At 54.0% G+C, this 27,914-nt stretch overlaps 1 protein-coding gene across 4 annotated transcripts in view; it reads right to left on the bottom strand.

Annotated features, from left to right (window-relative positions):
• Nucleotides 1-27,914, bottom strand: part of ABR (ABR activator of RhoGEF and GTPase) — a 188,360-nt gene that overhangs the window by 73,800 nt on the left and 86,646 nt on the right. For 3 of the 4 annotated variants that reach the window (XM_061390600.1, XM_061390603.1, XM_061390601.1), the window contains exons 2-3: nucleotides 26,591-26,775; nucleotides 850-948 (exon numbers count right to left, since the gene is read on the bottom strand). In XM_061390600.1, coding sequence (XP_061246584.1) covers nucleotides 850-948; nucleotides 26,591-26,775 — 284 coding nt within the window. Of the gene's footprint in view, nucleotides 1-849; nucleotides 949-10,107; nucleotides 10,521-26,590; nucleotides 26,776-27,914 lie in introns of those variants that run through there. The other variant, XM_061390602.1, reaches the window with a different exon arrangement.

Below are 27,914 nucleotides of genomic sequence, written 5' to 3'. Positions count from 1 at the left end.
CCCTGGGATTCCTGGCGACAGCAGCTCACATCACAGCAAGAACATAAATGCAGATCTTACAGTACTTTCCACTGATCTACATCTTCATTTCTTATTCCTCCTTGTTCTGGTATCATCTGATGTCTCAGTCTGCAAAACACCCCGGGAAGAGAACTTTCCACGCACAATTACTCTGCATAATATCCAGATGCATCTAATACGCACTTTCTTCAGAGGCAAAAACATCTTACATCTGCGGTTACTTCTACCTTTTGAAAACATTGTATTCTTCTTCCCCTCCCGGTCCGATTCTCACAACAACGCCTCCAGCTTGGAGAAGAAACTAAGGCACATTTCACAGAGGGCGGCGGTCTGTCTAATGCCTCAGAGCTATGGTGCTTCTGAAAATGACACAAACAGCCTTCCACCTCATTTCCTGCCAGAAGGCCTCAGGATGGTGCTAATAGTTCACCATTCCAGGCAGGAGGAAGGACTGGGACCAGGGATGACAAAGAGGCCTCAACGTGATTGATTGGTAGAGACTGCCCACAGCATCAGCTGGAGGCAGAGGCTAAGATCCCACCTGGACAGAGCACTGTGATCCATTAGTAATGTCTGCACTGTAGTTAGGGGTGATGGCATGTTTGCCACCCCTAACCAGGTGGTGCTTCTTCTTCCACCTTTCCCAGGGTAAGTAATGGAGAATTGGGATCGAGAGGCACGGGCCTCTTCTGGCAATGACCTTGGCTGCCAAGCCGTAGGCAGAGCAGTTCCACAGACCCCGGCCCTGGGAAGGACTGGTCCACCTCTCTCTCTCTCCAACTTCCAAACACAGTCTCAGAGCACAAAGACCCTAAAATACATACTTACCAGCAACAGAGCTTCCAGCTGGTTAATATAGATCTCTTCACTGGCCAGGAACCCCGAGAGAACCAGCTTCCTCATCTCCAGGCCCTTCCCTGCTTCCACCTGTAAAAGCAGATCAGAATCTGAGCAGCCTGTTTTCTTGCCTTTTCCCCCCTCTTCTTTAACATTTTTGTAAGGGGACAAAAGCCAAATACTTATTATAGAAAATTTGGAAAACACAGAAATATAAAAGGAAAAAAAAATCATCCATCCTCCTACTGCTCCCTTCTTGCTTAATTTCTTTTCCATCCTTTTTTCCCCCATGCTTCCTTATCTGATACCCATCTACCCTTACATCTTCCTGCCTCCAGGAGCTCAAACCCACAGCCAACAGAGGAGCCTGGCAGGCTACAGTCCATAGGATCACACAGTGTTGGACATGACTGAAGTAACTTAGCACAGCACCCTTATAATGGCTTCCCTGATAGCTCAGATGGTAAAGAATCTGTCTGCAGTGCGGGAAACCTGAATTCAACCCCTGGGCTGGGAAGACCCCCTGGAGAAGGGAATGGCTACCCACTCCAGTATTCTTGCCTGAAGAATTCCTCAGACGGAGGAGCTTGGTGGGCTACAATCCATAGGGTTACAAAGAGTCAGACACGACTGAGCGACTTAAATCCTTTCACCCTTATTAATAGTGAGCAAGGTAAAAAAAAGAACCTGAGCCCATGTGTGGGAGCAATTTAATGGAGGAGGGGAAACAGTCAGTTAAGGGTAATCAGAGTCATGACTGAGATGGGCATGGTCACCTGGAGAGCATAGCAGGGGCCAGAGAAGGTGCTCGATGAAGACGTATGAAGAGAGAGGAGGAGTAGGGTCAGAGATGACGGGATGGAAGTGGCCATGGGACTCCCGGCCAAGCGGCCTTCCAGCTACACCTCTGACTGTATCTTCCTGCCCCCAGGAGCTCAATCCCACAATGGAAGGTGCTGGCTGTGGGCCCTCAACCTTACCCCTTGTACCCACCCCGCCCCCAGCATCTCCTGACCCCAACAGGCCTCCTCCCCGCTCCAGAATTCTTTCTCCTCTATGGCAGAGATCATACCCCATTTAGCTTTGAATGGCCACCAACTAGCCAATGTTTCCTGTTGTATCTACAGGATAGGTGGGGCATGTGTTGAATGAATAGATAAATAAGTGAAGAATCTACTCAAATTCCCCAGTAATCATTTTTTGCAGTATTAAGTGCCACCAACAGTTCCTGGCACAGAGAAAATGCTTGAACACTCTTTCTGAGTGAAAAGACATATAACTTTTCTTGTCATCTAAGATCCCCAAGTCACTCCTAGCCTCTTCTCTCCTTCTCCTCTACCACACGGAGTCCCCAGTCCCTTCAAAGTGTTCTAGCTCATCTCTTACGAGGATTCCTCCCTCTGCTCCACCCTCTTCGCTGTTGTAATTGAGGCCCACAGCAACCTAGTCCCCACTGGATTCGGACTGCCCTCTGCCTCTCTCTCCTGCCTCCACTGCACTCAGAGTCAGATCAGTCTTCCCAGAATGCCAGCCTACACCTGATGCTTATCAAAGACTTAATACTGCAAAAAGTGATTACTGGGGAATTCAAGTAGGTTCTTCATTCATTTATTCATGCAACACGTGCCCACCTATCCCGTAGATACAGTGGGAAACAAGCATTCAATAGCCCTTACTTTCATATGGCTTATAATCTAGTGGGAAAGAAACACGTTAAAACCAAAGCCAAGGACTTCCCTGGTGGTACAGTGCATAAGAATCCGCCTGCCAATGCAGAGGACATAGGTTCGATTCCTGGTCTGGGAAGATTCCACATGCCATGGAGCAACTAAGCCCACAACTACTGAGCCTGTGTGGCCCAACTGCTGAAGCCCACTTGACCTAGAGCCTGTGCTCTGCAACACAGAGAAGCCACTGCAGTGAGAAGCCCACACTGCAACCATAGAGTAGCCCCTGCTTATCACAACGAAAACCCAGCACAGCCAAAAATAAATACATTACAGCAAACAAACAAAACCAAAAGCCGAGTAAGTATCAATATATGACTATAAAGTGTGATGGGGTCCAGCTTATTCTTTCCTTAAACACCTGCAATGGCTCCCAGCACCTCTCCCCACCCTTCTGATCTCTCCAACAGCCATCTGCCTTTCCAACAGGCCAGAGTGCTCCAGCCTCCAGACTTTGGTTCTAGCTGACCCTGCTACCTGTAATGCCTTCTCCCGCGTGAGCACTTCTCTCCTGAAGGCACAGCTGAAGGTCCTGGCCCTGCAGCTTCGGCTCTCAAGGAGGCAGTCCGCTGCCCCTGACACGTGCCTGATCTTGTTACCTGCCCGGTGATTTTGCAGGGCCACCTGTATCTTGCTCCTCCAGAATCCGCCCCCTCCCCCCACAAAGCCCAGCACCATGTGATGCTCCTGACATGTGGGCACCTGACACTTATTAAGCCTTGCAAGTTCTTTCCACTCTCTCATTCAGCTTCATTGCCCTCTCAAATACCTCTCCGAAGGGGGTACTATATTTTTCCATGATACAAATGGAAACAAACAAATAAGACTTAAAAAGAGGGAGGGGACCAGTCCAGAATTACATAGCCAGAAAGTGGCAGAGCTGGGACTCCCTTCTCCTCCCAGGTCCTTGAACACCAAATTCGGGGCTCATCTCCTGCTCTGATGATTCCCTCACTCTTATGTTCCTTTGTCAAGCTTCAGACGCTTACCTAGAATCTCAAACAGCTCCCTCTTTGGGCATTTAAGCACATACCCTTAGCATAAGCTGAAGCTAAGCTAAGCTTCATATTTCTGAAGCTACCAGAAATCTCCTGGGTCCCAGGAGAGCTGCTTCCTGCCTGCTGCTTGGCTGCCCAGCAAGTTCTCACAGGCCTTGCTACCCTTTCCCCAGGTGAAGAACTCTTGATCTGCTATCAGCAAACCAGTTAGCAATTTTGCTGGAGGCAGTCTTTCCCAGAGTCTCTGAAATAAAACCTGATCTTATAATTGGACATTCTGCCAAAGATGTCTACCTCCTCAGCCACAAAGCCTGCGACTATGCCACCTTAGTGGCAAAAGGGAATTTGCAAATGTGACTATGGATTTTTAGGTGGGGAGGTTATCCTGGGATTATCAGATAGAGCCCAGGTAAGAGACCTTTTGGGGCTTCCCAGTGGCTCAGTGGTAAAGAACCTGCCTGCAAGGCAGGAGCCACAGGAGACACGACTGTGATCCCTGGGTCGGGAAGATCCCCTGGAGGAGGGCATGGCAACCCACTCCAGTCTTCTTGCCTGGAGAATCCCAAGGACAGAGGAGCCTGGTGGGTTACAGTCCACAGGGTCGCAAAGAGTAGGACATGACTGAAGCAACTTAGCACAGCACAGCATGCATGCCAGAGACCTATGAGCAGGAGACAAGAGGGTCAGGGTCAGAGAAAAGGCGACTAGCTCACAGAAGGAGAGAGAGAGGGGATGGGAGCGGGGACAGGGAGAGATTGAGTGAGAAACTGAAAGATGTGACACTACTGGCTTTGAGGACAAAGGATGGGACCACGAGCCAAGGAATGCAGGGGCCTCTAGAAGCCGGAAAAGGCAAGGGAACAGGTCATCTTCCCTAGAGCTTCCAGGAGGAATGCAGCACTCCTGACCCTTGAGACTTGCAAGAGAATAAATCTGTGTAGTTTTAAGCCACCAAATGTGTGGTAGTTGCTTTCGGCAGCATTAGGAGACCAGTATGGGTGCCAAGGTTTAGGGAAAGACAATAGTTACTTATTGATGGCTTCACAAGTACCAGGCACAGTTCTAAGTGCTTTCCGAGGATTAACTCTCTGGAATCCTGCAGTCTGGATGGTGTTATCATTATCCCTCTGAGGCACAGAGAAAGGAAACTGCCAGCTGTCTAGAGCCATGAGAATCGCAGGCAGGCAGCACCACCTCCGAGACTGGAGCTTGGAGCAGGGCCCACAGGCCCTGGAGGCGGAGGTCAAGGTCAGACCCTGCTGCTTCTGCCTGACAAGTGGGAACTAGCCCTCTATGTTGGGGGCCAGCACTTCCCTCCTGTATCCCATTCCCTTCCTGTTCCCTGCCAACCCGGGATGTGCCCAAGGGCTTGGCAAACACGCTCTCCAGAAGTCACTTGGGGGCACAGTGTGAGCTTAACTGTAGGCCTGGCTGGACAAAGTCCAGGGTGAAGAGCTGGTGACTCATGGCTCCCACCAAGCCTTTACATTCCACCCCAGGCACGAGTACAGGCCCTGGGGTCAGCCCCCATGACAGCCCAGTGCAGCAGGACCCCCTCCTCATGAGACTCCAACCTCGGAGTCCAATCTTGAAAGAATCCCCCCAAATGCAGCAAGTAGTCACTCCCAAGCAGCCCCACTCTGGGCTGTATTCATTCTGATGTTTTGGCTGGTGAGGGGATGGAGGCAATGGAAAAGGATGTGAAATTAACCATTTTACCAACAGCTAACCTGTTCTCAGTTAACAGCCCAATCCTCTTCCATCTTCACTTTCCTCAGACCCCACCTGTTCCTGGTTTGGAATTGCCTGGAAATTCACAATTCCTTTTTCAGTCCTCCTGGGGCTACTCTCATCCCATAAAACACTAGGCCCCAGGATTTCCCTGGTGGTCCAGTGGTTAAGACTGTGCTCCCATTGCAGGGTGCCTGGGTTCAATCCCTGGTCAGGGAACTAACATCCCGCCTGCCGCACGGTGTGGCCACAAAACAAAAAAGCCACCAGGGCTCAGCATCCATTCACTCATACCTCACTGTGTGCCCAGCACTGGGAAAAAAGGGGAGAGGACAGTCTTGACCCCCAAAGACCCCCCCAGAGGCGCCTACATGCCCAGAATCAGCGGGGGGAGTTCTCGGGAGTTCAGGGCCCCCACAGCCTGTGCCAGGCTGCCTGCCAGTCCTGCACACAGGGAAGCTGCCTTCTGGGCGACACTGTCCCCACTTCCTCCCCAAGCAGAGCTTATGAAACTCAGCAGCCATGGTGGGCTCGATCATGGCCAGCATTTTACACAATCTGCTGGGCTGGAAGGCTGTCACAGCCTGAGGCCCCAAATCCAAGAGGTCAAGTCACTCTGAAGGGGACAGTAGCTGCAAGTTAGGCTCAGCTGGCTCTGGCCTGGTCTTCTACAGTCTGGGCTAAATAAAGCCTCCAAGGCTTTGGCTCCAGGCCAAATCAAGACACTGTCTCTAGGAGCCTTAATCTCCTCCAAGACAGCAATGTGGGCTGAACAGGCAGGACCACCTTAGGCCAAGTGGCTCTGCAAACAGCAGAACTCAGCCCATTGGCCACACTAGTATGCAAGGGGCAAGGAGGTGGCGGTGGGGCTGTCTGGCCAGAGTCGATGCCACTGAGTCTAGGCGCTGGGTCCATGCCAAGCATCAGCCTCAGAATAGCTGGCCCCTCCCTGAGTTGAGTCGATGCAGGGAACTCAGCCATTCTCTCCTCTTCCCAGCCCTAGGCACCGGGAAGTTCTCTTTCAGTTAGTTCCTCAGCAGAATGGAAGGCAGAGGACAGGGGCCACTGCTGGGGGACTCTCCTGAAAGGCGGAGCCCCATATTCCGGGCTCCCTGCTGTCTGAAGCCACAGGCAGGCCCCACGGGATCCAGCAATACTTCACATCCCACATCTCTGCAGTTGTGTCATACTCACATACCACCAGCATGCTTGCTTAATACTGTTCTTTACAACTGGCTTCTAAAAGCACAGCCTTGGGCTTCCCTGGTGACTCAGAGATAAAGAATCAACCTGCCAATGCAGGAGATACGGGTTCAATCCCTGGTCCAGGAAGATCCCACATGCTGCAGAGCACCTAAGCCCATTACACCACAGCCACTGGGCCTGCCTCTAGAGCCTGGGAACCACAAGCGCTGGAGCCCATGTGCTCTAGAGCTTGGCTCCCCAACAAGAGAAGCCACCACATAAGGAGCCCACAGACCACAACTGGAGAGTAGCCGCTGCTCGCCGCAACTAGAGAAAAGCTTGTGCAGTAACAAAGACCCACACAGCCCAAAAGAAATAAAATAAGTGAAATTAAAACAAAAACAAAAACACAGCCTTATCCCAAGCATTATATTTGAACGCACAGGAAAGATGTACAAGTCAAACCCGCACCAGCTGCGGTGGAAGCTCGGCGTCTTAACCACTGGACCACCAATCAAGTTCTTATTTTTTTCCTAAGATACATTAAAATGTATGCTTAACTGTTAAAATGCAAAATCTATATCTAGGTGCTACCTAAAATCATCTCTCAGATCATCTCATCTGTGGTTCACACTTCAGGGAAAAAAACCTGAGTAGGAAACACAGGCACGGCCATGGCTACACATGGTCGGGGGGAGCAGAGATTTGGACAAGTGAAACAGAAACACAGGCAGTTGAAAATCCATTAAAAATCGGCACAGAATTCACCTGAGGAGTTAATCTGCATTACAAAAGGGATTAAAAAATTCCTGACAATCGAGTTCCTTTAAATAGCAGCTTTTACATAGCAAGGCCTCTATCAGCCCAAGGTACCTTTAAATAGAATCGTATGTAAGATTTGGAGGAGGTTCATAACACCTTACGGAGGGGGGCGATGCTGCTCTCGGTATTCATGCATTATTCTTAGTTTATAGACTATTAACTCCCCAAAGGGAGGTGTGAGTTGAAACACATTCCAAGCTCCAGCCCCAAGCTCCATGGAGAAAACCACGGCCATCTTCATACCTGTCCCCTGGGCAGGATGAAGCATCTCAGAAACTACACTGAAAACAGGATTGATTTGACCTGTATAACAGGACTGGTGTTTGGACACTGTTGAAGGTAAGTACTCCTGAAGTAAAGTAATAGCAGCAAAGAGAGAACAGCCCTGGACTCCTACCAGGTGTCAAGAAGAGTCTACCAAGCAGGAGTGTGCCAAGCCCGGGACAGAAGCACACCGTCCAGAAAGGAGCCTTGACCTCACAGGTGTACATGCCCACCCCCACACCCACACCCATCCCTGACTCAATGAGAAGCGTCCTCTCCTAATCTGAATTTAGTACCCTTTTATCAGAACCCTTCTCCTGGCTCTGCCTATTTTCTCTTTATATTCCTATTATCTGGGCACTTGCCCCTTGCTCTGAACTCTTTATGAGAGAGGATCAAGTCTTTCTCATCTCCTCTCCTCCCCAGTGCCAGGCATCCTGCTTTGACTAGAACAGAACCTGAGTGTTTGTTGAATGAATCAGCAAGCTTTCTGCCTGCTTTTCCCTCTATAGATGGCCAAGCCTGGTGGTGGTGAAGGGCTTCCTAGATGTGTTCAGGTTGAGACAGGGGGCCTGGAATTCTCCAACACTCAGGAAAGGGCCCTTCTCCCTGGAGTCAGGTAGGTACAGGAACACTGCGGCGGCAAGGCAGAGGGGAGGACTCAGCCAGGCACTCACAGGGCTCCGGGAGGAACAGCATTTTTAGGTGTGATGTGTACCTAAGCCCCCATGGCATCCACATGCTTCCTTCTTACAAGGCCAGGGACATCGAGCCTCACTCAACCCACCAATCCACCGGACACCAGCCACACAGCAGGCTCTGTGCAGTGCCCACCATGAATACAAGAGGGCTCTGCCCTCGAGGAGAACAGAATCAAGGAGGCGGAGTCTGGAGTTCCAAACAGAATGAAATATGGGCTAGGCTGGAATAAACCAGGGAGGAGACCCATAAGGCGGCACAGGAGTGGGGTCCCATCTGTACTGGGGAGGGCGTCTCAGGGAAGGACCATTAGGAACCCACGTAGGTCCCATCCCACACACCACTAAACTCCCAGCAGGTGCTCTTGGTTCATAACCAGACTTTTCCCCATCCTGTTCCTGGGATGGCTGGTCAAACCCCAAGGGCAAGGCCTCAGGGGCCCAATTTGAGACATGACTTACTCCAATGTGCCAGGCTAGCACCAGATGAGCAGCCCAGGGGTGGGCATCAGCCACTGCCAGCCTCCCATTATAGCTCCTCTCTGCCCCACACCCAGGCCTACAGCTACTGCTCCGCCCCTTCCACACATCAGCCATCTACCGTGGGCCTGCAGTCTATTTTTACCTCCATTAGCTCCTCCTCGGAACCAGACTGTAGCCCGGATGGGGCAGGGCTCTGATGCCCATCTTACAGGAGGGACAAAGGGGCCCAGGGAGGCTCAGTGACAGTTGCCTCCTGCCCACAGCAAGGCTCTGTGCACCAAGCCCTCTGGGGTGAAGTGCTGCCAGGGCAGACGGGCCGGGGCCCACAGACAGGCACTCTGTGTTAGGTAGCCTGGCTTGCAGCCTGCAAACTCCCTGCCAAACGTTCTCACTGGCCCTCCCTTCAAGCCGCAGAATAGGGAGGAGGTGAGCAAAACACTGAGGTCAGAGATCTTAGAAGCGGGCCTAGGTGAAGGAAAGGAAGAATATAGTGTGGTGTGCAGCACTGGTGTGCTTTCAAGGGGAAGCCCAGCCCCTGGGGCGCAGGTGAAGAGAAGGGAGGGGGTCTGAGGCAGTCCCGCCCCTCCCACTCTACCTTCAAGGCAACTTCTCCAACGACACAAGGGCACCACTGCAGAGAATGCCCATAGCCCAGCGTCGGTGGGCTGTTATGCTTCCTGCCAGTGCCCACCTTGGGTAAAGTGCCTTATCCACCCAGCTCTGGCCTCCAAGTGGGCTGTTTCCTCCCCTTTTCGGCTCATCCAACTCTTTTCCTTCAAGGAAGCCCAGTGACCCCTGGTTCTGGATCCCTCCAAACACCCGGAGCCCTGGCCCAGATGCTCCAAGTCTCCTAGCTGGGAAGAGCAAGGGTCCCCTTGGCCTGAACTTCCCACTGCACTTATCCCCCTGCTGCCATGGAAACAAGGAATTATAGCTTTCTGGTTTCAGGTCAGTCGGCTCCTGGGGAGGGGGGGTGGGGGGCGGGAAAGCAGGCTCACACCCCTGGCGTGCCCCCCAGGTGACTCATGTCACTGCCAGAGAAAAAGCCACCGCCACCCCCCGCCCCCGAGCTGGTCTGGGGAAAGCCAGCAGCCACTCCCCTCCGAGGACAACTGGTCCAAGGGGAGGAGGCCGGCATTGCACCTCTCCCCCGGGAAAAACTGCCCAGAGCACAGCCCCTCGCATCCCCTGACGGGCGGGCGGCCAGGCGCCGGACCCCTCTCCGGTTGGGGTGCTCCAGCTCAGCCACGAGGCTGGTGCGCAAACCAGCCATTTCTGCAGTCAGAGCTGCGAGCCCTGCCCCCTCCCCCGACAAGCATCCAGGGCGTGTCACGTTCCCACCTTCACAGTCACCAAGAAGGGGGACCCTGAGCTGGGGCTGGTCGGGGTTCCCAGCTCGCACTCCTCCAGCAGAAACACATCTTCATCCTCCAGGACCTTGTCCAAAAAGCCTATCGCCTCCTCTTCCTCTTCCATGGCAGCCGGAGCCGCGGAGGGCAAACAGGAAGCGGGGTCCCGGCGGCAGCAACGGCAGCAGCCGTGGCCGCCGGCGCCCGGGAGGGAGCGGGGCGGGCCGGCGGGGACGGGAAGAGCGCGCGGGGCAGGCCTACACCAGCACGCGGGCCTCCCCGGAGTCCGTCCTGGCGCCCGGCCACCGGCTGCCGATGAAAGGGTCCATTATGAACCTTCTCGGGCCGCCGGCTCCCGGCCCTCCCGGAGAAAGGGGAAGCGGGGCGGCCCCGCGGGTCCTGGCCGCCTCTTGCGGGGAGCTCCAGCCGCCGCCGCCGCCGCCGCCGAGATCCTGGGGCCCGCGCGCCCCTGCCCGCCGTGCGCGCCGGCTCTCCGGGCAGGCGGGGCCCCGCTCCCCGCGCCGCTCCCAGCCCGGCCCGGGCGCCCCGCCGCCGCCGCCAGCCGCTCGGATCCCGCCCTCCTGGACGCCGAGGCTCGCGTTCGCTCTCAAGGCAGGAAATGCACGACTCGACGGGCGAGGTGGAGCCGTTCCCCTCTCTGCGGTCGCCGGGCCAGCCGGCCGGCGGGAGGCTCCGGGAGCGCGGAGGAGGGGCGACGAGGCCGCAGCCGGGCCGGGCGCGGAGGGGAGGTCCGCTTCCCAGAGACAGGCTTTTATTTACAGCCCCTCACCGGCCCCGCGGGCTGGGCGGGCCGGCGGGCGGGGGCGGAGCGGAGGAGCAGCTGCCCGCAGAGCCTCGCGGGCCCCCGGGCCAACCTCGGTGTCACCTTGGGATGCCGACCAGCCCCTAGTCACTTCCGCCCCAGGCTCTGACACCTTTAGGCCTGGTGAGAAACCATAGTTTCCATCGCCACCGTGGTTGGGGCTTTGTGCAAAGGAGGCCTGACCTGCTTTCCCGAGGCAGAAGCACAAGTGCCAGCCAGGGGTTGCAGCGGGGACCGCTTGGGGCCGCCAGAGGTACCACACCTCTTTCTTACAGATGCTGCTGAGATTAGCAGCACCACACCTCTTTGGGGCTCTTCTCCTTCAGGAAGGGCCTCTGGGCCCAGTAGAACCAGCCCCGCAGAGAAGGGTACACTGAAGCCAGGATCACGAGCATCGCCAGCCCTGCCCATCCCAGCCTGATTCCCCTGGCTTCCCATGCTTCCAGAAGCTAAATGCATCCGCACATCCCCGGGTCCCCCTGGCCCCATCCAGAGATGTATCAATACATCCACCTACTCTTGCCGGGAAGGAGTTTCAGGGCGGCAGCTGGGAAAAGCTTTCACAACACAACATCTAGGACAAAGGTTGCAAACTCCAGGCCCCAGGAGGGTGTGGGTAAGATCGGTTAGTGAATGAGCCAGGTAGGGACCAGGTGAATTCAAGAAAATGTCACTCAGCTCCAGCTGCTGGCTGCCAGGGGCAGTGCAGGCTCACGGTTGCCCCCACCCCCTCCACCCCGGATCTTGGATTGTTCCAGAGAAGCCGGAATCTGGATTCTTAAGTGAGAGCTCTCAATTTAAAAATGATGGCAGAGGGACTTCCCTGGCAGTCCAGTGGTTAAGACTTCCCCTTCCAATGCAGAGGGTGCGGGTTCCCTGGCCTGGGAGCTAAGATCCCACATGCCAAAAAACCAAAATATGAAACAGAAGCAATGTTTTAACAAACTCAACAAAGACTTTAAAAATGGTCCACATCAAAACAATAAAAATAAAAAATAAACCATGGCAGAAGAAACAAGGTGCAGTCTAAATGAAACATCTGTGCACTGAATCAGGGTTACAGACAAGACTGCTGCCTTCTTACAACTGGTTGTTTCTTTGAGAGAAGTTTGGGAGTGTGTGTGTGTGTGCGCGTGGGTGAGGGTGGGGAGGTGGGGAGAGGGTGTTGGAGGATGGTCCTGAATATTACCTCTGTCCCATTTCCTCCTGGTATCTTGGAATCAAATTCAGCTTCACACATGATCAGTCTACCACTTTGTAAACCTGTATAGTAAGTGCCACCAACCAGGCAGGTCAAGTGAACACTCTGGATTCTGCGTAATGAGCCCTGAAGCTCCAACTCCTTTCAAGCACCCCGCACCTGCCCCCATCCTGCCAATCTCCCACCAGCCCCCAAACTATGTCTCTAGTCAGGGATTTGTGCTTCTAGCTCACAAGTGACTCTCAGTACACAGTTGCCAGGACCAGCCAGTGTGGTTCTTAATGACGCAGTGTCTAAGTTGTCCCTAATGCCTTGTGTGTCTACCAGGACCTCCTTATGCGATGGTGCATCCCCGTCTGGTGGCAGGTGTATGGCCAGAGAGGGAAGAGTCCAGCTCTTTGGGACTCATTTGGAAATGCATTCCACAGTGGGGTCAACCATGGGCCACCCTGGGCCCACCTGGGGTCATCACCTCTCCTTCCAACTGAGTATCTCAGCTGAGAATAGGGTCCTTGGTTGAGCCTCCAGGCTGGGTGGAGAGGTTGAGGAAGAGGGAGGAGGGAAAAGGAGAGAGGTGGACGTGGTTTCTCATCCCAACTTCCCCCAAAATCTTTGAAAGTTATGATCTCTAGGTGGGGCTCCTGCCATTCTATTACAGCTGAAAACCTGTCTTCTCCAGTAAAAGATTTCTCCCTGTCACTGTAGCTGAAATACAGACCAAGGGATTTGGCGTAAGTTCTCTGGGGCCTCAGGGCTGACGGGGTTCCACACGGGCACACCCCACCCTATACCCGCCCTCTCCATCAGTCCCTGTCCCTGCCCTGGCTGGGTTATATATAGCCAGGGCACATCAGAAGAGCCACAATTCCTCATCTGGTGTGGGCGGGTGAGGCTGTTCTCAGGGCTTGGGAACAACCAGGGCTGGCATTCCCCAGGGCAGAAGTGTGCCAGCCCAGGGCTCTGTGCCAGTCTCCCACCCTGCAGGCTCCAAGTGCATGGCATATGGGGCTGCCCTCACTGGTCGGACAAGCAGGTGGCATGGGAGAAGGGCCTAACAGCCCGGGGGCCCCCCGTCTGCCTTCCCCCACCCAAAGGAACATGAGGGGCCCTGAGGGGGTCTCCTAGAAGTATCCCCCTCTGTTTCCCCAGGCTCCTCCCCAGCAGGGCAGGATCGACACCCACTTCTTCTGAACCCTGAAACCTCAGAAGCTGCTCCCTGAATATCCAAATATCTCCACTCCACCAGTCCTGGGGTTGGCTGGAAATTCCAGTGAGTAACTCGAGTGCCCTTCCATCTCCCCTGGGCACACAGACTCCACTCAAAGGCCCTCAGTCCTGCCCCTGGTGGGAATGACTCACAAGTCCCAGGGGTATCCCCTCCCTTTCCCTGGCCTGTGCCCTGAGCCAGCCCTGGACCGGGCTTCCTCCCTGTGTCCTCTGCAGCTCTGCCTGCTCCGCCTAGCTCCTGATCCTCCTCTCCAGAGAAGCCGCCTGCTCCAAAGGCCTCACAGCTGCTGTATTCCCAAGTCACAGGCCCCCTTCTCTACTCCTTGGCCTCTGCGGTCTAGATGCTCTTAAACCCCTCAGCTCCCATGGCCGTGTCGATGCTGCCTCTGACCACTCTGGTTTAGGCTGGCCCTTCTCTCTCCTGCTCCCTAGAAGATGGGAGTCACCCAGTTGGACCCAGGCCTCTGCACTTTGCTCTCTACCCTTGGGGAACTCATCCCCTGTCGCTGCTAGCCTGTCCCCATCTGCAGCCCCAGCGCCCTGCTCTGCTCCCAGCGTGATATCTGAGCTGTCAGCTGGTTCTTCTCACTTGGAAGCCCCACTGGCAGCCCCTCAAACGCCACCTCTCCAGACCCAACGAGCCTTCTCCCTCTCCCACTCAGCTTCCCCTTCTGGCTCCTCCACTTCTGTTGGTGGGGTCACCATCTTGTGACTGTTCCTTCCCTCAGGCCCCACATCCTTTTTACCAAGTCACTTAGTGCTTCCTTCTTTTCCTTTTCCAAAGCCACCACCCCAAGCAGGGTTTGCAGCATCTCACACTACACAGCTGCAATAATATTCCTCTTTGACTCCTCATCTTGTCTGTCCATCTGATGGTTCATTCATACCCAGAGAAGGCCTGGCATTACAAATACACAAACCTGGGGGACACAGCCCTTGCTATTAGAATGCTCTCAACTCAAACTTCCCTGGTGGTCCAGTGGTTAAGACTCCAAGCTCCCACTGCAAGGGCCATGGGTTCAATCCCTGGTTGGGGAGGATCCCACGCATGCCTCATGGCAAAAAAATGAAAACGAGGAATGCTCTCAACTCAACTCAGAGAGGGTGACGGGCCTATAAACAGATGAGGCAGTATTCTCACTGGTCAACACAGCGGGAACAGAGGACAAAGGCACTAATCCTGCCTGAGAGGAAAAGCTTCACAGGAGAGTGGTTTCTGAGCAGCATCTTGAAAAGGGGAAGGGTTTCCAGGCAAAGGGAGGAAAATGTTTTGCAAGGAACCCCAGGAAACACAGCAGGAGGACAGAAGAGAAAACGGGCAGGTGATGAACTTGGAGGGGTAGCGGGAACCACTCCGTGGAAGGCGAGGGGCGTGGGCTCCCCCATGGGCAAGGGGCACAGACTGAGATTTCGGACACCTGCCAAGCCTACACTTTTCCAAGCCACCAACAGTTTACTCTCCCCAAACCCAGCAGCCTTCTTTCACACTCTTCTCCATCCCCTCATTCCCTTACCCCCTCCATCAACAAGTATCTATTCATTGCCGCAGTGCCTGCCAGGTGCTGGGGTAGCGCTCAGAACGTAGCCACCGGCAAGAGCATTTGTCTACCTCCGTGGAGCTGACGGTCTCAGGGACAGACTGGCCACTGCTCGCCAAGGTAGGGCCAGGGGAAGGGTACAATCTCAGAACTATTGGGCTGAGGTACAACCCTTTCAGAAAGAATAACTCGGAAATATCTATTGTGATTTAAAATGTTCACACCCTCTGACTCAGCACCTCCACTTTAAGGGATTTTTCTGCAAAAACATTTCTACAAGGGCTCAAAGATCTCTGCACAAAGATGTTCACTGCAATGATGGTTAAACCAGTGAAAGACTGGAAACAGTCCAAATGTCCATTTGAAGGGGACTGGCCAAGTGAATTATGGTACATCCGTTAAAAGAAGCACTACATACAGTTGTGAAGGAGAATGAGGTAAGTCTTTAATTACTGATATGCAAGATGCCCAAGACTTATTAAGTAAAATAACCAGAGCAAATTGCATAAAGTATCAATAGTATGATCCAACTTTAAAAAATATATATATGCTCACACACATATACACATTTTAGAGAAAGAAATGGCAACCTACTCCAGTATTTTTGCCTGGAAAATCCCATGGACAGAGGAGCCTGGCAGACTACAGTCCTTGGGGTCGCAGAGTTGGACACGACTTAGCGACTAAACAACAATATATACATATACACATATATATAGAATGTGCTTATATATGTATAATGCATATATAATGTATTTATATATTAATATATAATGTATAAGTAAATATATATATATTGTATAATGTATTTATAAACATACATAAAAATGTATCTTATGTATATAATATCTCACTTGGAAAAATAAGGAAAAATATACAACCATCTCTTAACAGATATTCTCTCTGTAAAAGGAGACTTAAGGAGACTTTCACTTTCCATATTATACATTTCTATAAAATTAGAATTTTCCGTGATATAACCAAAAAATAAAGAAGTTAAAAAAAGAAGTGTGTTAAGTGCTACAATTGGGAAAGTAGACTGAGCTCTGGGGGCATAAGACACGCACATCTGATGCAGCAAAGGGGAGTCACAGGAAGTTCTCCAGAGAAGGTGGCCTTAAAACTCCTACCTGGGACTTCCCTGGTGGTTCAGTGGTTAGGACTCCACACTTCGACTGCAGCGGGGGCGAGAGGATCCCCGGCTGGGGAACTAAGATCCAGCATGCCACAAGGCACAGCCAAAAGATTAAAACAACAACAAAACTCCTCCCTGAAAATCAACAGTGACCAGCCATGCCAGCGGTGACTCGCGGACAGGCAGGATAGCATGAGGCACAGTGAAACGAGTTCAGTCTGGGTGGCAAGGCTTCATTCACTCAACCAGTACTTACTGGGCATCTCTGACGTGCCAGGCACAGTTCTAGGTACTAGAGTTTGCAATGAGCAAACATTTCAGTACAAAACTGACAGAGCTCCATGGCGGAGCTCATGTTCTAGCTGGAGGGCTGGTGATGAGGTTGCAGAGGTGGGCAGCAGTCAAGCGGTCAGGTTAGGCATGGCCTTGACAGCATTGCTAAGGGCAGGCATGGAAAAATCTGACTGGGAGTGACCGGACAGCGTTTCAATGTGTCCCTCCCGCTGACATCAGATTACTCTTTCTAACACATTGCTCACTCTGTGTCCAGCAGGAAGCCACCAAGTCAGCCCAAACAAGGACAGTGGGGCCCTTGCTGATGACTCAACTGATCACACTGTTGACAATAACCACCTCTGCTGTTTGCTGTCCCCTGAAAGGGCCAGGCGCAGTCTCGCCTCCAGGCTTGATCCTGGCTTGGAGCCCCCGCTCCCTCTTCTCTGCTTATCCCTGGCCCCTCCTACTTCCTTAGCAGGAACTCAAGCCCCACCCCTATGTTTTCCAGAGCTCGTCAGACCCTGGGCCAATGAGAACTGACCCCGGGGCCGGTGCCATGAGTAGACCCAGGGCCAGCATCCACCGCAGATACAATCAGGTTCATCATCTTGATAATCAGCCTCCTCCCTCTGACTTCCCTTTTTCTGCTACAGCAGAAGTCACTACAAACATCCCAGAGAGTTCAATCACATGAAGCAAATGTTGGATATAAGCCAGTACATGACACTGTTTATACAGTAAAACAAAAACAAACAAAAAAAATTCTCCTGGATTTTAGACTGGAATCCTTGTTCTGCCTCTTACCAGCTGTGTGACCATGGGCAAGTCATTCAAACTCTCTAGGCCTCGGTTTCCTCATCTGTAAAATGGGGATAAGTCTAACACCAACTCTAGGTTTGCTGAGGGTTTCCCAGGTGGCACTAGTGGTAAAGAACCCACCTGCCAATGCAGGAGACATAAGAGATGCAATTTCGATCCCTGGGTCAGGAAGGTCCCCTGGAGGAGGGCATGGCAACCCACTCCAGTACTCCTGCCTGGAAAATCCCATGGACAGAGGAACCTGGTGGGCGACAGTCCATGGGGTCACACAGAGTCGGACACGACCGAGCGACTTGCATATTGCATAGCATATATGCCAGGTCTGCTGGGAGGACTTGTACACGTGGGGCAGTGTCTGGCATGTGTCGAGTCCTTGGCAGGCACCAGCTATTCTCCTCTCCTTTGGCAGGGGTGCTGGGGTGTGGAGAGTGCAGGAAAGGGGAGCCCTAGCCCAATCCCAGCCTCACCTCCCACCTCGTCCAGTGAACCCAGTGCTCCGGCCCCACCAGACCATTCCCCTCTTCTCACACCTCCAGACGTCTTCCCACATTCCAGAACTTAAACAGCCCCCTTTATCTAGAATGTCCTTCCTGACCAGTGCCCAGGCAGAACACTACCTACTTTCTGAGGCTGCCTCCTCCATGCTGCCTTCCTTGATTCCCGCACCTGAGGCCACATGGCTTCTTCCTTGAGATGCTGTATTAATACATCTCTCAAACCTTGAAATTGAGGGATTGTGTGCATGTGTGTGCATATGTGTGTGTGAAAGGGGGGGATGGTGAGGGGCAATTCCTATTTATGCCACAGCACCCAGAACAAGAGCTTATAAAAGGTGTGCCCTGGTGGTATAGTGGTTAGGGCTCTGGGCTTTCACTGCCATGGCTTGGGTTCAAAACCTGGTCAGGGAACTGAGATCCTGTAAGCTGCAAGCTGCAGCCAAAAAAAAAAAAAAGGGTAGGTGCTCAGAAAAACACATAGTGAATAGACTTGACCTCAGGAGGTTTACAGGGCAAGACAAAGAGTCTCCCAAGAAGATAAATCAAGAGGTTCAGGTTGGGTGGATGGTACCTGAGAAAATTGTGCATCCACCGTGACACCCTCCAGAGGGGTCTCTGCCTCCCAGGCATGCCGGGGGAGGGGGGCGCTGAGCCACCTCTGCTAGGACTAGAGTGGGGGTGGGAGGGCCCAAGGACAGCCAGAGCTGGGGACCCACGGAGAACTGGGTTCACATCCTGGGAGAGGGTCAAAGACAACGATCACCTGAGGAGCTGTCCTCCTGGGGATGCAGACTGTGTTTTCACAGTTGCTGTGTCTCTTGGTCCTCCCAGCAGCCCTTCCAGATAGGAGGGATTTATCCTTATTTACAGCTGTGGGACTGGGACTCTACTGGTTGTTTCAAGTCACAGAGCCAGGAAGACGTCAATCGAGTGCACCAAGGCTTGTCCTGGACAGTTGGCAGAGAAGCACGGAGATGAGCAGCCACCACTCATCAGCTCTGGGGCCTCGGGTGGGTTGTGTCACCTCTCTGTACCTCAGTTTTCACATCTGGAAAATGGGGCAGTCACAGTGCCTACCTCCCAGCGTGTGGTGAGGACTAAATGAGTCAGTGTCTATAAAGTGCTACAACAGGGCCCAGCCTTCTGTAACTGCTGTGCAAGTGTTCCTCTTCTTTCTGTCACATAGGCAGGACGGTGGGGGGTGGGGGGGAAATCTGTGTGGCGTTCCAGACAGAAGTGACCAGCTCATAACCCTGTGGGAGGAAAGTCCACAAGAGCAGTGGTCCCCAACCGTTTTGGTACAGAGGGACCAGTTTCATGGAAGATAGTTTTTCCATGGACTCAGGTGGGGGGAGATGGTATGGGGATGAATCAGATACTTTACATTTATTATGCCCTTTATTCCAATTATTACATTAGCTCCACCACAGGTCATCAGGTTATTAGATCCTGGAAGTTGGGGACCCCTACATGAGCTCCTCATCAGAGCATCATGGTGGAATGAAGGCGCTAGCGCCCACTAGTGGAGGAACCAGGTGCGTGCGTGCATGATGTGCTGGGTCACTCAGCTGTCTGACTCTGTGACTCCATGGACTATACAGCCCGCCAGGCTCCTCCGTCCATGGGATTTTCCAGGCAAGAATCCTGGAGTGGGTTGCCATTTCCTTCTCCAGGGAACCTTCCCGACCCAGGGATCGAACCCACATCTCCTGGTGGATTCTTTACCACTAGTGCCACCTGGGAAACCAGAAGAACCAGGTGAAGATGATGGAAAAGAGAGTCCGTGGGTAAGATCCAGCCTGCCGCAAGGACATTCCCTGCCCTTCTTTGCCCTGGTAGAGCCCAGAGGCCATCCAGCCTCTGCCCCTTGGCGGCTCAACTATGTGGCCAAACGTCTCAAAGTGAAGGCATTCTCGGGGCAATTTCACATCTGTTGGTGTGAATTATGCAGGTCAGTTGGCCTCCCTGCCCCACCCCCAAAGACTCCAGAGCTTCAAGGGCAGAGGATGGGTCTGGCTGGGCTCATTCTCCTATCCACTGTCCTGGGATCTGCAGGAGATGAACCGACCTTCACCGAATACAGGCTGCTTTGGAAGTAGCCTTTCTAGCAAGTGTGAAGCATGTTAATGAACCACGATCTCAGCACACTAGCAGGGAGAGGGAGCCCCCAGACAGGCCGTGAGTGCTACAGGGATGCTCCAGGTTGGCCAGATGTGGCAAATCAGGGAAGCCCAAATCCCATCCAGATGTGAAGAGGGGCGGGGGGCGGGGGGGGGGGGTTGGGCGGGCGGCGATGAGCCAGAGAGGCCAGGGAAGGCCAGCTGTGGAGGGGCTGAGGGCCACAACCAAGACACTGTGTCTCCCCACTTCCTATTTACATCCTCCTTGACTCGGATAAGCCAAGCAACTGCCTGAGCCATAGATGCCTCATCTATAAAATGGGGGCTCCTCCAGCAGTTGGAGGGCTGGGTGGCAATGAAGCCGGGCACCCGGCACAGCACCTGGCAAGTAGCAGGGCCAGGCAGGCTCCTTCTCTTTGCAGCGGGACCAAAGATCCAGAAAGGAGCCATGAGGAGCAAGGCTGCTGAGGCAGGAGGTTGGTAACTTGAGGAGTGATGCCTGGTTTTATCTGCAGCTGGAAACCCCTGAGAGATGTAAAGATCAGGGGCAGCCCCAAAGCCTCCCAACCCAGGCCTCAAACACCATCCAAAAGGAGCATCCTGGGAAGCCAGCTGGGAGGCTCCTGGCTCTCCACGTGGCTTCTCCTTTCACCTAGAAGGAAGTTCCTTGCCCTGCAACCTCAAATCCTAAACCATAAGCCTCCGAACAGACCAGGAAGGGAAGAAGGGGCAGCGATTCATCCCAGCTTCATTCCCTGAGACTGCATCCACCTAATTTCCCTGCTCCCCGGCCATCCTGGTACTGGTTGGTTCAATTCTACAACACGGGGTGAACACCCCTGGGCGGCCAGGAGGTGCTGATAGGGTCCACAGAGATGATTGGGGATCAGAGCTCTTGATGTCAACAGGGCAGACGTGCCCCTCAAGTAACTGTACACACTCCCCAAACACCAGAGGGCTCAGCCATGGGCTGGGAAATCTTCAAGGGGAGGTGTTGTCTGACTGGACTTGGCAGCACCACACAGACTCCAGCATCAGAAAAACCCACATTTAGGGACTTCCTGGTGGTCCTGTGGTTAAGACTGAGCTTCCAGTGCTGGGGGCGCAGGTTCGATCCCTGGTCAGGGAACTAAGATCCCACATGCCAGCATGGGCCAAAAATAAGAAAAAGAGAAAGACCCAAGTTTAAATACATCTTTGGCTCCTCTGGCTGGTCTTGGGCAAATATGTCACCTCTTTGATCTTCCATTTCCTCAGCAGTAAAAATGATGATCATTGCATCTACCACCGAGGGCTGTTGTGTTAGTTGCTCAGTCGTGTCCAGCTCTTGGTGACCCCCATGGACTGTACCCCTCCAGGCTCCTCTGTCCATGGAATTCTCCAGGCAAGAAGAGTGGAGTGGGTTGCCATTCCCTTCTCCAAGGGCTCATCCTGACCCGGGGATCTGAACCTGGATCTCTCACATTGCAGGCAGATTATTTACCATCTGGACCACCAGGGAAGCCCACATAGGGCTGTGGTGAGCCTTACGCGAGACAACCCATGTAAAAGGCCCAGGGTAAGTAGTTGTGGGAAAGAAAGGGTATTGAGGGAGGGGGAGGGATGAGAAGGACGACAATGGTGATCATCTCAAATATCCCCTACCCATCTTTAAACTGTCCTGCCCTGTGGAGAGTGAAGCCCTCAATTCAGCAGCTAGTGCAATCCTAACACGTACAGACCTTACAAAGCACTCCACCTGGCACCATCTTATGGGAGCTTCCTGACAGCTGTGTGAGGTCAAGAGAAAGGAAATTCTCAGTATCTTCACCTTATAGATGAGCCAACTGGAGCTCAGAGAGGTTGAGTGACAACCCTTAGGTCACACAGCTAGAAAGTGGTGGCACTGAAAGAAAACCCAGATATTCTCTCTGCCTTGTGACCCCTTTGCAGTGTGCCTCCCGAGAAGGGAGTCCGAGGAGTCCATGGTTTGCAGGGCGCATGCTTTTCTGTAAGACCAGGGTCCTGGCGGAGAAACACTTAACCCACTTGTCACTGAGAGCGAGCCCCGCCCCTCCCTCCCAGGGTGAAAGCAGGCCCTCTGCTGAAGCCACCAGAGGGCGCTCTGCTCAGCCCGGGTTCGGGGAAAGGAATGCTCTGCAGGGCGTTGGGCTTCACTTTTGACACCTCACTGGGCTGCACACTGGGGCACGTCTAAGGCACGAAGCACAGTGAGGCTGCAGCGGTGAGCTGGGGAGCGAGGAGCATGTGTCCCGCTGACACCAGAGACCCAGCTTCATCTGGGCTCCTGCACCTGCGAGGACAGAGCCAACCCCAGAAAGGAGACTGCAAAAGCAGAGTCAGTCGTTGTCCCACAAACATTCATTAGACTGGGTCCTTACCCCTCTTAAGGCTGGTGAGGAGAGTCTTGTGGGCCGCCATCACCAAGAACTGAGTACCCACAGCGCACCAGGCCCAGCTCTACAGGCCTCACTGGGGCTATCTCAGTCTGTCCTCTCAACAACCCTTCAGGTATTTAGTCCTATTTAGACATGAGGATGTGGAGAAGGCAATGGCACCCCACTCCAGTACTCTTGCCTGGAAAATCCCATAGACAGAGGAGCCTGGTGGGCCGCAGTCCATGGGGTTGCTAAGAGTCGGACACGACTGAGCGACTTCACTTTCACTTTTCACTTCCACGCATTGGAGAAGGAAATGGCAACCCACTCCAGTGTTCTTGCCTGGAGAATCACAGAGATGGGGTAGCCTGGTGGGCTGCCATCTATGGGGTCGCACAGAGTCGGATACGACTGAAGCAACTTAGCAGCAGCAGCAGACATGAGGATGGAGAAGGCGATGGCACCCCACTCCAGTACTCTTGCCTGGCAAATTCCATGGATGGAGGAGCCTGGTGGGCTGCAGTCCATGGGGTCACAAAGGAACCAAAGGGAAGAGCGACTTTCCTTTCACTTTTCACTTCATGCATTGGAGAAGGAAATGGGAACCCACTCCAGTGTTCTTGCTTGGAGAATCCCAGGGACGGGGAGCCTGGTGGGCTGCCGTCTATGGGGTCGCACAGAGTCGGACATGACTGAAGTGACTTAGCAGTAGCAACAGCAGCACACATGAGGAAACTGAGGGTCAGAGGGGTTATGATACTGGTCTAAGGTCCCACTGCTAGAGAGCAGCACATGTTCATCTATCAAAAGCTCATGGCCCTGCCATTCTCTGAGCTGCTGGGAGAGTCTGACCATAGGGTTGGTTTTATGAGCCAAACCAACGGGGCTACAGGTGCCCAGACATTTGGCTAAATGTTATTCTGGGTATGTCTGTAAGGGTGTTTCTGTGTGAGATTAATGCTTGAAACAGTTGACTGAGCAAAGCAGTTTGCCCTCTCCAATGTGGATGGGCCTCACCCAATCAGTTGAAGGTCCAGATGGGCCTCAGCTAATCAGTTGAAGGTCCAGATAGCCCAAAAGGATGACATAAGGGAAGAATTGATGCTTTTGAACTGTGGTGTTGGAGAAGACTCTTGAGAGTCCCTTGGACTGCAAGGGAGATCCAGCCAGTGCATCCTAAAGGAGATCAGTCCTGGGTGTTCACTGGAAGAACTAATGCTGAAGCTGAAACTCCAGTACTTTGGCCACCTCATGCGAAGAGTTGACTCATTGGAAAAGACCCTGATGCTGGGAGGGATTGGGGGCAGGAGGAGAAGGGGACAACAAAGGATGAGATGGCTGGATGGCATCACCGACTCGATGGACATGAGTTTGAGTGAACTCCGGGAGCTGGTGATGGACAGGGAGGCCTGGTGTGCTGCGATTCATGGGGTTGCAAAGAGTCGGACACGACTGAGCGACTGAACTAAACTGAACTGAACTGAAGGGAGAATTCACTTCAAGGTGGCTCAGTGGGAAAGAATCCGCCTGCCAATGCAGGAGATGCAGGTTGGATCCCTGGGTGGGGAAGATCTCTGGAGAGGAAATGGCAACCCACTCCTCTTGCCTGGAAAATTCCATGGACAGAGGAGTCTGGTGGGCTACAGTCCATGGGTTCGCAAAGAGTCGGACATGATTGAGTGACTGGGCATGCATGCACAAGGGAGAATTCACTCTCTGCCTGTCTTCGAGCCGGGACATAGGTCTTCTCCTGCCTTTGGACTCAATACGGACTAGAACTTCCACCATCAACTCTCCTGGACTTGGACTGTAACTAACTATTCCATCAGTTCACCTGGGCCTCCAGCTTACTGGCTGCAGAACTTGGAACTTCTCAGCTTCCATGATCTTAGTGAGCCAGTTCCTTTTAATACATCAATTCTTCTTCCTCTGTATCCTAAAGGTTCTGTTTCTCTGGAGAACTCTAATGCAATGACTTGTTCCTTGGGCTTCCAGGAACAAGTCGGCTACATATTTGGCTGTGGAATGCCCGGCTGCAAAAGGCCATATCTCTGAATGTCTAGAACAATCACCTGATTTGGTCCAAAAATCCCCTTGTTCCCAACGCCCCAACAGGAAGCCTGGCAGGGAGGGGACCTGCCTGGCCAAATGAGCAGAGCCAAGTAGCAGAAACCTTGGCTTTCTTTTTCTTTCCTTCTTCTTTTTTTTATAATGCTGAAACAGTTCCTAAGTACTCAGGAAGAAGTATGTGAACTCTCCAGCACCCCATTATAAACAGCAATAGTTTCTGTGTCCACTAGATGGGGCCAGTGGCACAGCAGAAAGGGCAGAAAGCCAACTCAGGAGAGAAGGTAGGCAGGCAGGGGGGTGCATGGGGCTGGAATCTTCAGTTGGGATCTTCAAGTTAGATTAATGCTCCCCAACCCTATCTTGTATCATTTCTAGCCAATGGCGCAGAAGTTAATCCTGGGGTTTCCAAGCCCTTTGGTCAGTTTTCACTGTAGCATTTCTTGGATTTTAGTCCTCAAACCTAGTTCTTCTCTTGTGAGTCACCAAGCAAAATGGGCAGTATTGTAGTAAAGGAAGTCCTTGCCCCAAAGCCCCAGGGCTCCAGGCGGGGGCATCTTCCTGTTATGCCTGGGATCTGTTTCACTAGAGAAAGCACCTGAGTACCTTTCACCAGGGCATCTAAAAGTTGATGGACAAGCATTCCTGCAAGGTAGTCATGTGACAAGGAAAGGAGACAAGACAGGAAGTAAGGAGGAAGGCAAAGAGGGGAAAGGAAACGGCTTTTCTCTCCAGCAAGCAGTTCTAATCTGGCCACACGTTCTCAGCTCTCAGCCAGCATTCCTGGTGCTGGGTTGAGTCCTGCAGTGAGTCTTTCTGTGTCTGCTCACAGCGGCAATGACGGACACTCCCCAGGATGTCTCTAAGCCCTGATGTGGTCAGAGACCTAAAGGCAGTGTCGGAAAGCAGTTTTCACCTTGCCTCCCCTGCTTGGAGTCAGTTCAGGTCCCAGAGCACCCTCTCCTCCATTAGTAGCAAATCCTGCCCTGCAGGTCCACGATGGCTGTCTCTCACCTGCCACCCTTCCCTAGGACCACAGGACAGCACCCCAGAATGCTGGTTGTGGGGGGGCCTGAGCCTGACCAATACCCTTGCCCATCATCTCCTCCTCCCACCTGCCCCCCCTCATCCCTTTCCAAACTTGTACTGCCTGGCAGCTGATAAGCTCTGCCTAGGCCTCTGTTGCCATGGCAACAATGTGGCTTCCCCCAAGTGGGAAGCTGGTTGCCAAGGCCCTTGTTGCCAAAGGCTATAACAGCCACCCTGGTGTGCGAAGAGGGGGTGAGAGCTCTCCGCAGGGGTGGAGGGTGGCCGAGGAGGTTGGGAGGAAGGGAAGCAGGGGTTTCTCAAGAAATGGTAGAGTCCAGGCAGCCTTCCGGCTGGGGCGAGCAGCACTGGGCCCTGAAGGAGAGAAACAAGTATCTCCCAGCATCTCAGCAACTGCTCCTCAAGGGTATTAGAGGGAAGAAAGGGGACTCCCTACAAAACACAGCCAGACAGGGCCCTTACCAAGTAGGACCGAGCAATCCAAGCCCCCCCCTCCACCGGGTAGAAGAAGAAATGGTTTTGATTCTTCCCAATTTCAGAAGAACAGCCCCCAGTAACCCCTCTGTCTCACTTCTCTTGTGTATCAGACACGTGGCACAAGCTGGGTCCAGACAAAGCCGGTCCCTGTGGCCAGGAACAGCATTAACTACCAGGATTGCAAACCTCCACACATCTTATCCCCGGGCCTGTCTCAGAGCCCATCCTCAGTACTGCTCCTGAAACGCTTCTCTTTGGAGCAGAGCTCTCACCAGTGGACAAGAGGAGAGGAGGACACCATGAGGGCTCATTCCCTTCCAGAGTCAGCAGAGGAGGGCTGGACGGGGCCGGGGTCCTCAGGGAATGCTACAGAGGCTGCTCACCGCCCCCCACCCATGGCCGGCACCCAGGCCAGCCTTGGTTTGCTGAGCCAGCATCTGTGCCCTTTACAGCCTTTAGGTCCCATATGGAGCCAGTGCCCGGCCCGGGGCCCAGAGAGGAGAGCCTGTTCCCTCCACGAGGCCCCATCCTGCTAGAGAGGAGCTGAGAGAGAAGGCTGAAAGAGGTGAGGGGCCCAGGAGGCAGGGGGAAGCAGATGGCTGGTAGAGAGGCAGGGACAGGTACTGGGTGGCACAGAGAGCAGCAGGTGGTGGCTGGAGGCGAAGGCTGATCGGGGAGGGCTAGTCTGAGAGTCCAGGGCCAGAATGAGACCCAAGGGCACCAAGAATGGCCAGGCCCCAGTTTCCCAAGTCCAGCACCCCAGGAGCACCCCAAGCAGAGCCTGGCCCATGGCACCATGCCTGCCTACCCCTCCTCCTCCCCACAAAACACCCTCTTCCCCAACCTGGAAGGAAAAGCAGGGATACCTACCCCAGGTGCCAGCCCCTCGGGTGGGGTGGGGGAGATGCTGTCCCCGCCGCCCTGGCTCCGGGCGCTGAGCTGCGGCGACATGGTGGGCGACTCGTCGATGTACGGCATGGTCTCCGAGCCCTCCGGGGGCCCCTTCTGCTCCTCATTCCCCTCTGCGTCGTAGTCGTCCGCCCCGTAGCTGAAGTCTGAGACAAGGAACAAGAAAGGCCACTGAGAGTCCTCCACCAGGGCTGCCAGGGACTGGTAGCGCAGTGGGCGGCGGCGGCGGCCCCCGGCTGCCATGGCCCTAGCCCCACCATCCACGCCCGGCCCGGGCAGGGCTGCGCGGCCCGGGGTGCCAGCAGGCACCCGGCGCTGCGGTTCAGGGGCCGTGGGGAGTCCAGGGGGGGCGGCTCCACGGTTGCCACCCGCTTAATAACATGTCAGTCGCGTACTTCGAGCTGCTGTTTCCTTTGCCTCCTGCCTAATTCCAAGTCTAAAAATTAGCAGTGGGAGCAGGAGGCAGGACGCTTCCAACTCTCCTCTCTGAGTCACCATTTTGCTTTTTATAGGGAGCAGGGAGGTGGGGGCGGGCCGAGCGATGTCACTTCCTGCGCCCCTCCTCCTTGGGTACCATTTGTACACGGAGCCCCATCCCTGGCTGGTGGGGAGCAGGGCTGGGTTCGGGGGGTGGGGGCTGAGGAAGGGCCCCCGAGGGAGCCCTGGCCCCTCTGAACAAGGCTCCTCGCAGGTCTGAGCCCAAGGCTGGCAGAACGTGGGCGAGAAGGCGGCCCGGGCCTGGTAGGGACCTGGTGGAACAGCAGAGTCCTCAAAAGCCGGCACTTATTTCTGTAATTTCCACGGAGGCTTCCTTCGGAGAAGGAGGGCAAAGAAGGCCGTAGGGAAGTCAAGCTGCCGTTAACCCTGCTGGAGCTGCCAGCACCACTTGGAGGCCAGGGCCCCCGCACAGACACCCCCTCCCTGGACAGCAGGCCGGGTCCGTGGGGCAGCCGGGACAGGACAGCACCTGAGAAAGGCCTCCATCTGACTCCATCGGTGGCGAGGTCTCTCCTGCAGCGGCCTGAGGGACCCTCCTCCACCCCCACCCCTCGTGGGGTCTGTCCCATCACCCGCTCGGACATCACTTCCTCCAGGGTGCCCTCCCTGGTGTCCCAGCTCAGAACTCCTACAGCGTGTGGCCTTCTAGCGCCCCTGGTGATCCTGCCCATTTGTCCCTGAACCCCTGGGGTGGGGACTGGGTATCAGCCCTCGCTGAGGGCCCAGCACCCACGGCCGACGCGAGGCAGGGCCTTGGAAACGTGCAGAGAGTGAATGGGCAGAGGAA

This window comes from Bos javanicus, chromosome 19 (genome assembly GCF_032452875.1).
Source record: "Bos javanicus breed banteng chromosome 19, ARS-OSU_banteng_1.0, whole genome shotgun sequence".
Taxonomy (NCBI): domain Eukaryota; kingdom Metazoa; phylum Chordata; class Mammalia; order Artiodactyla; family Bovidae; genus Bos; species Bos javanicus.
Note: the sequence above shows the minus strand (reverse complement) of the source record. Positions and strands in the feature narration are given on the sequence as shown.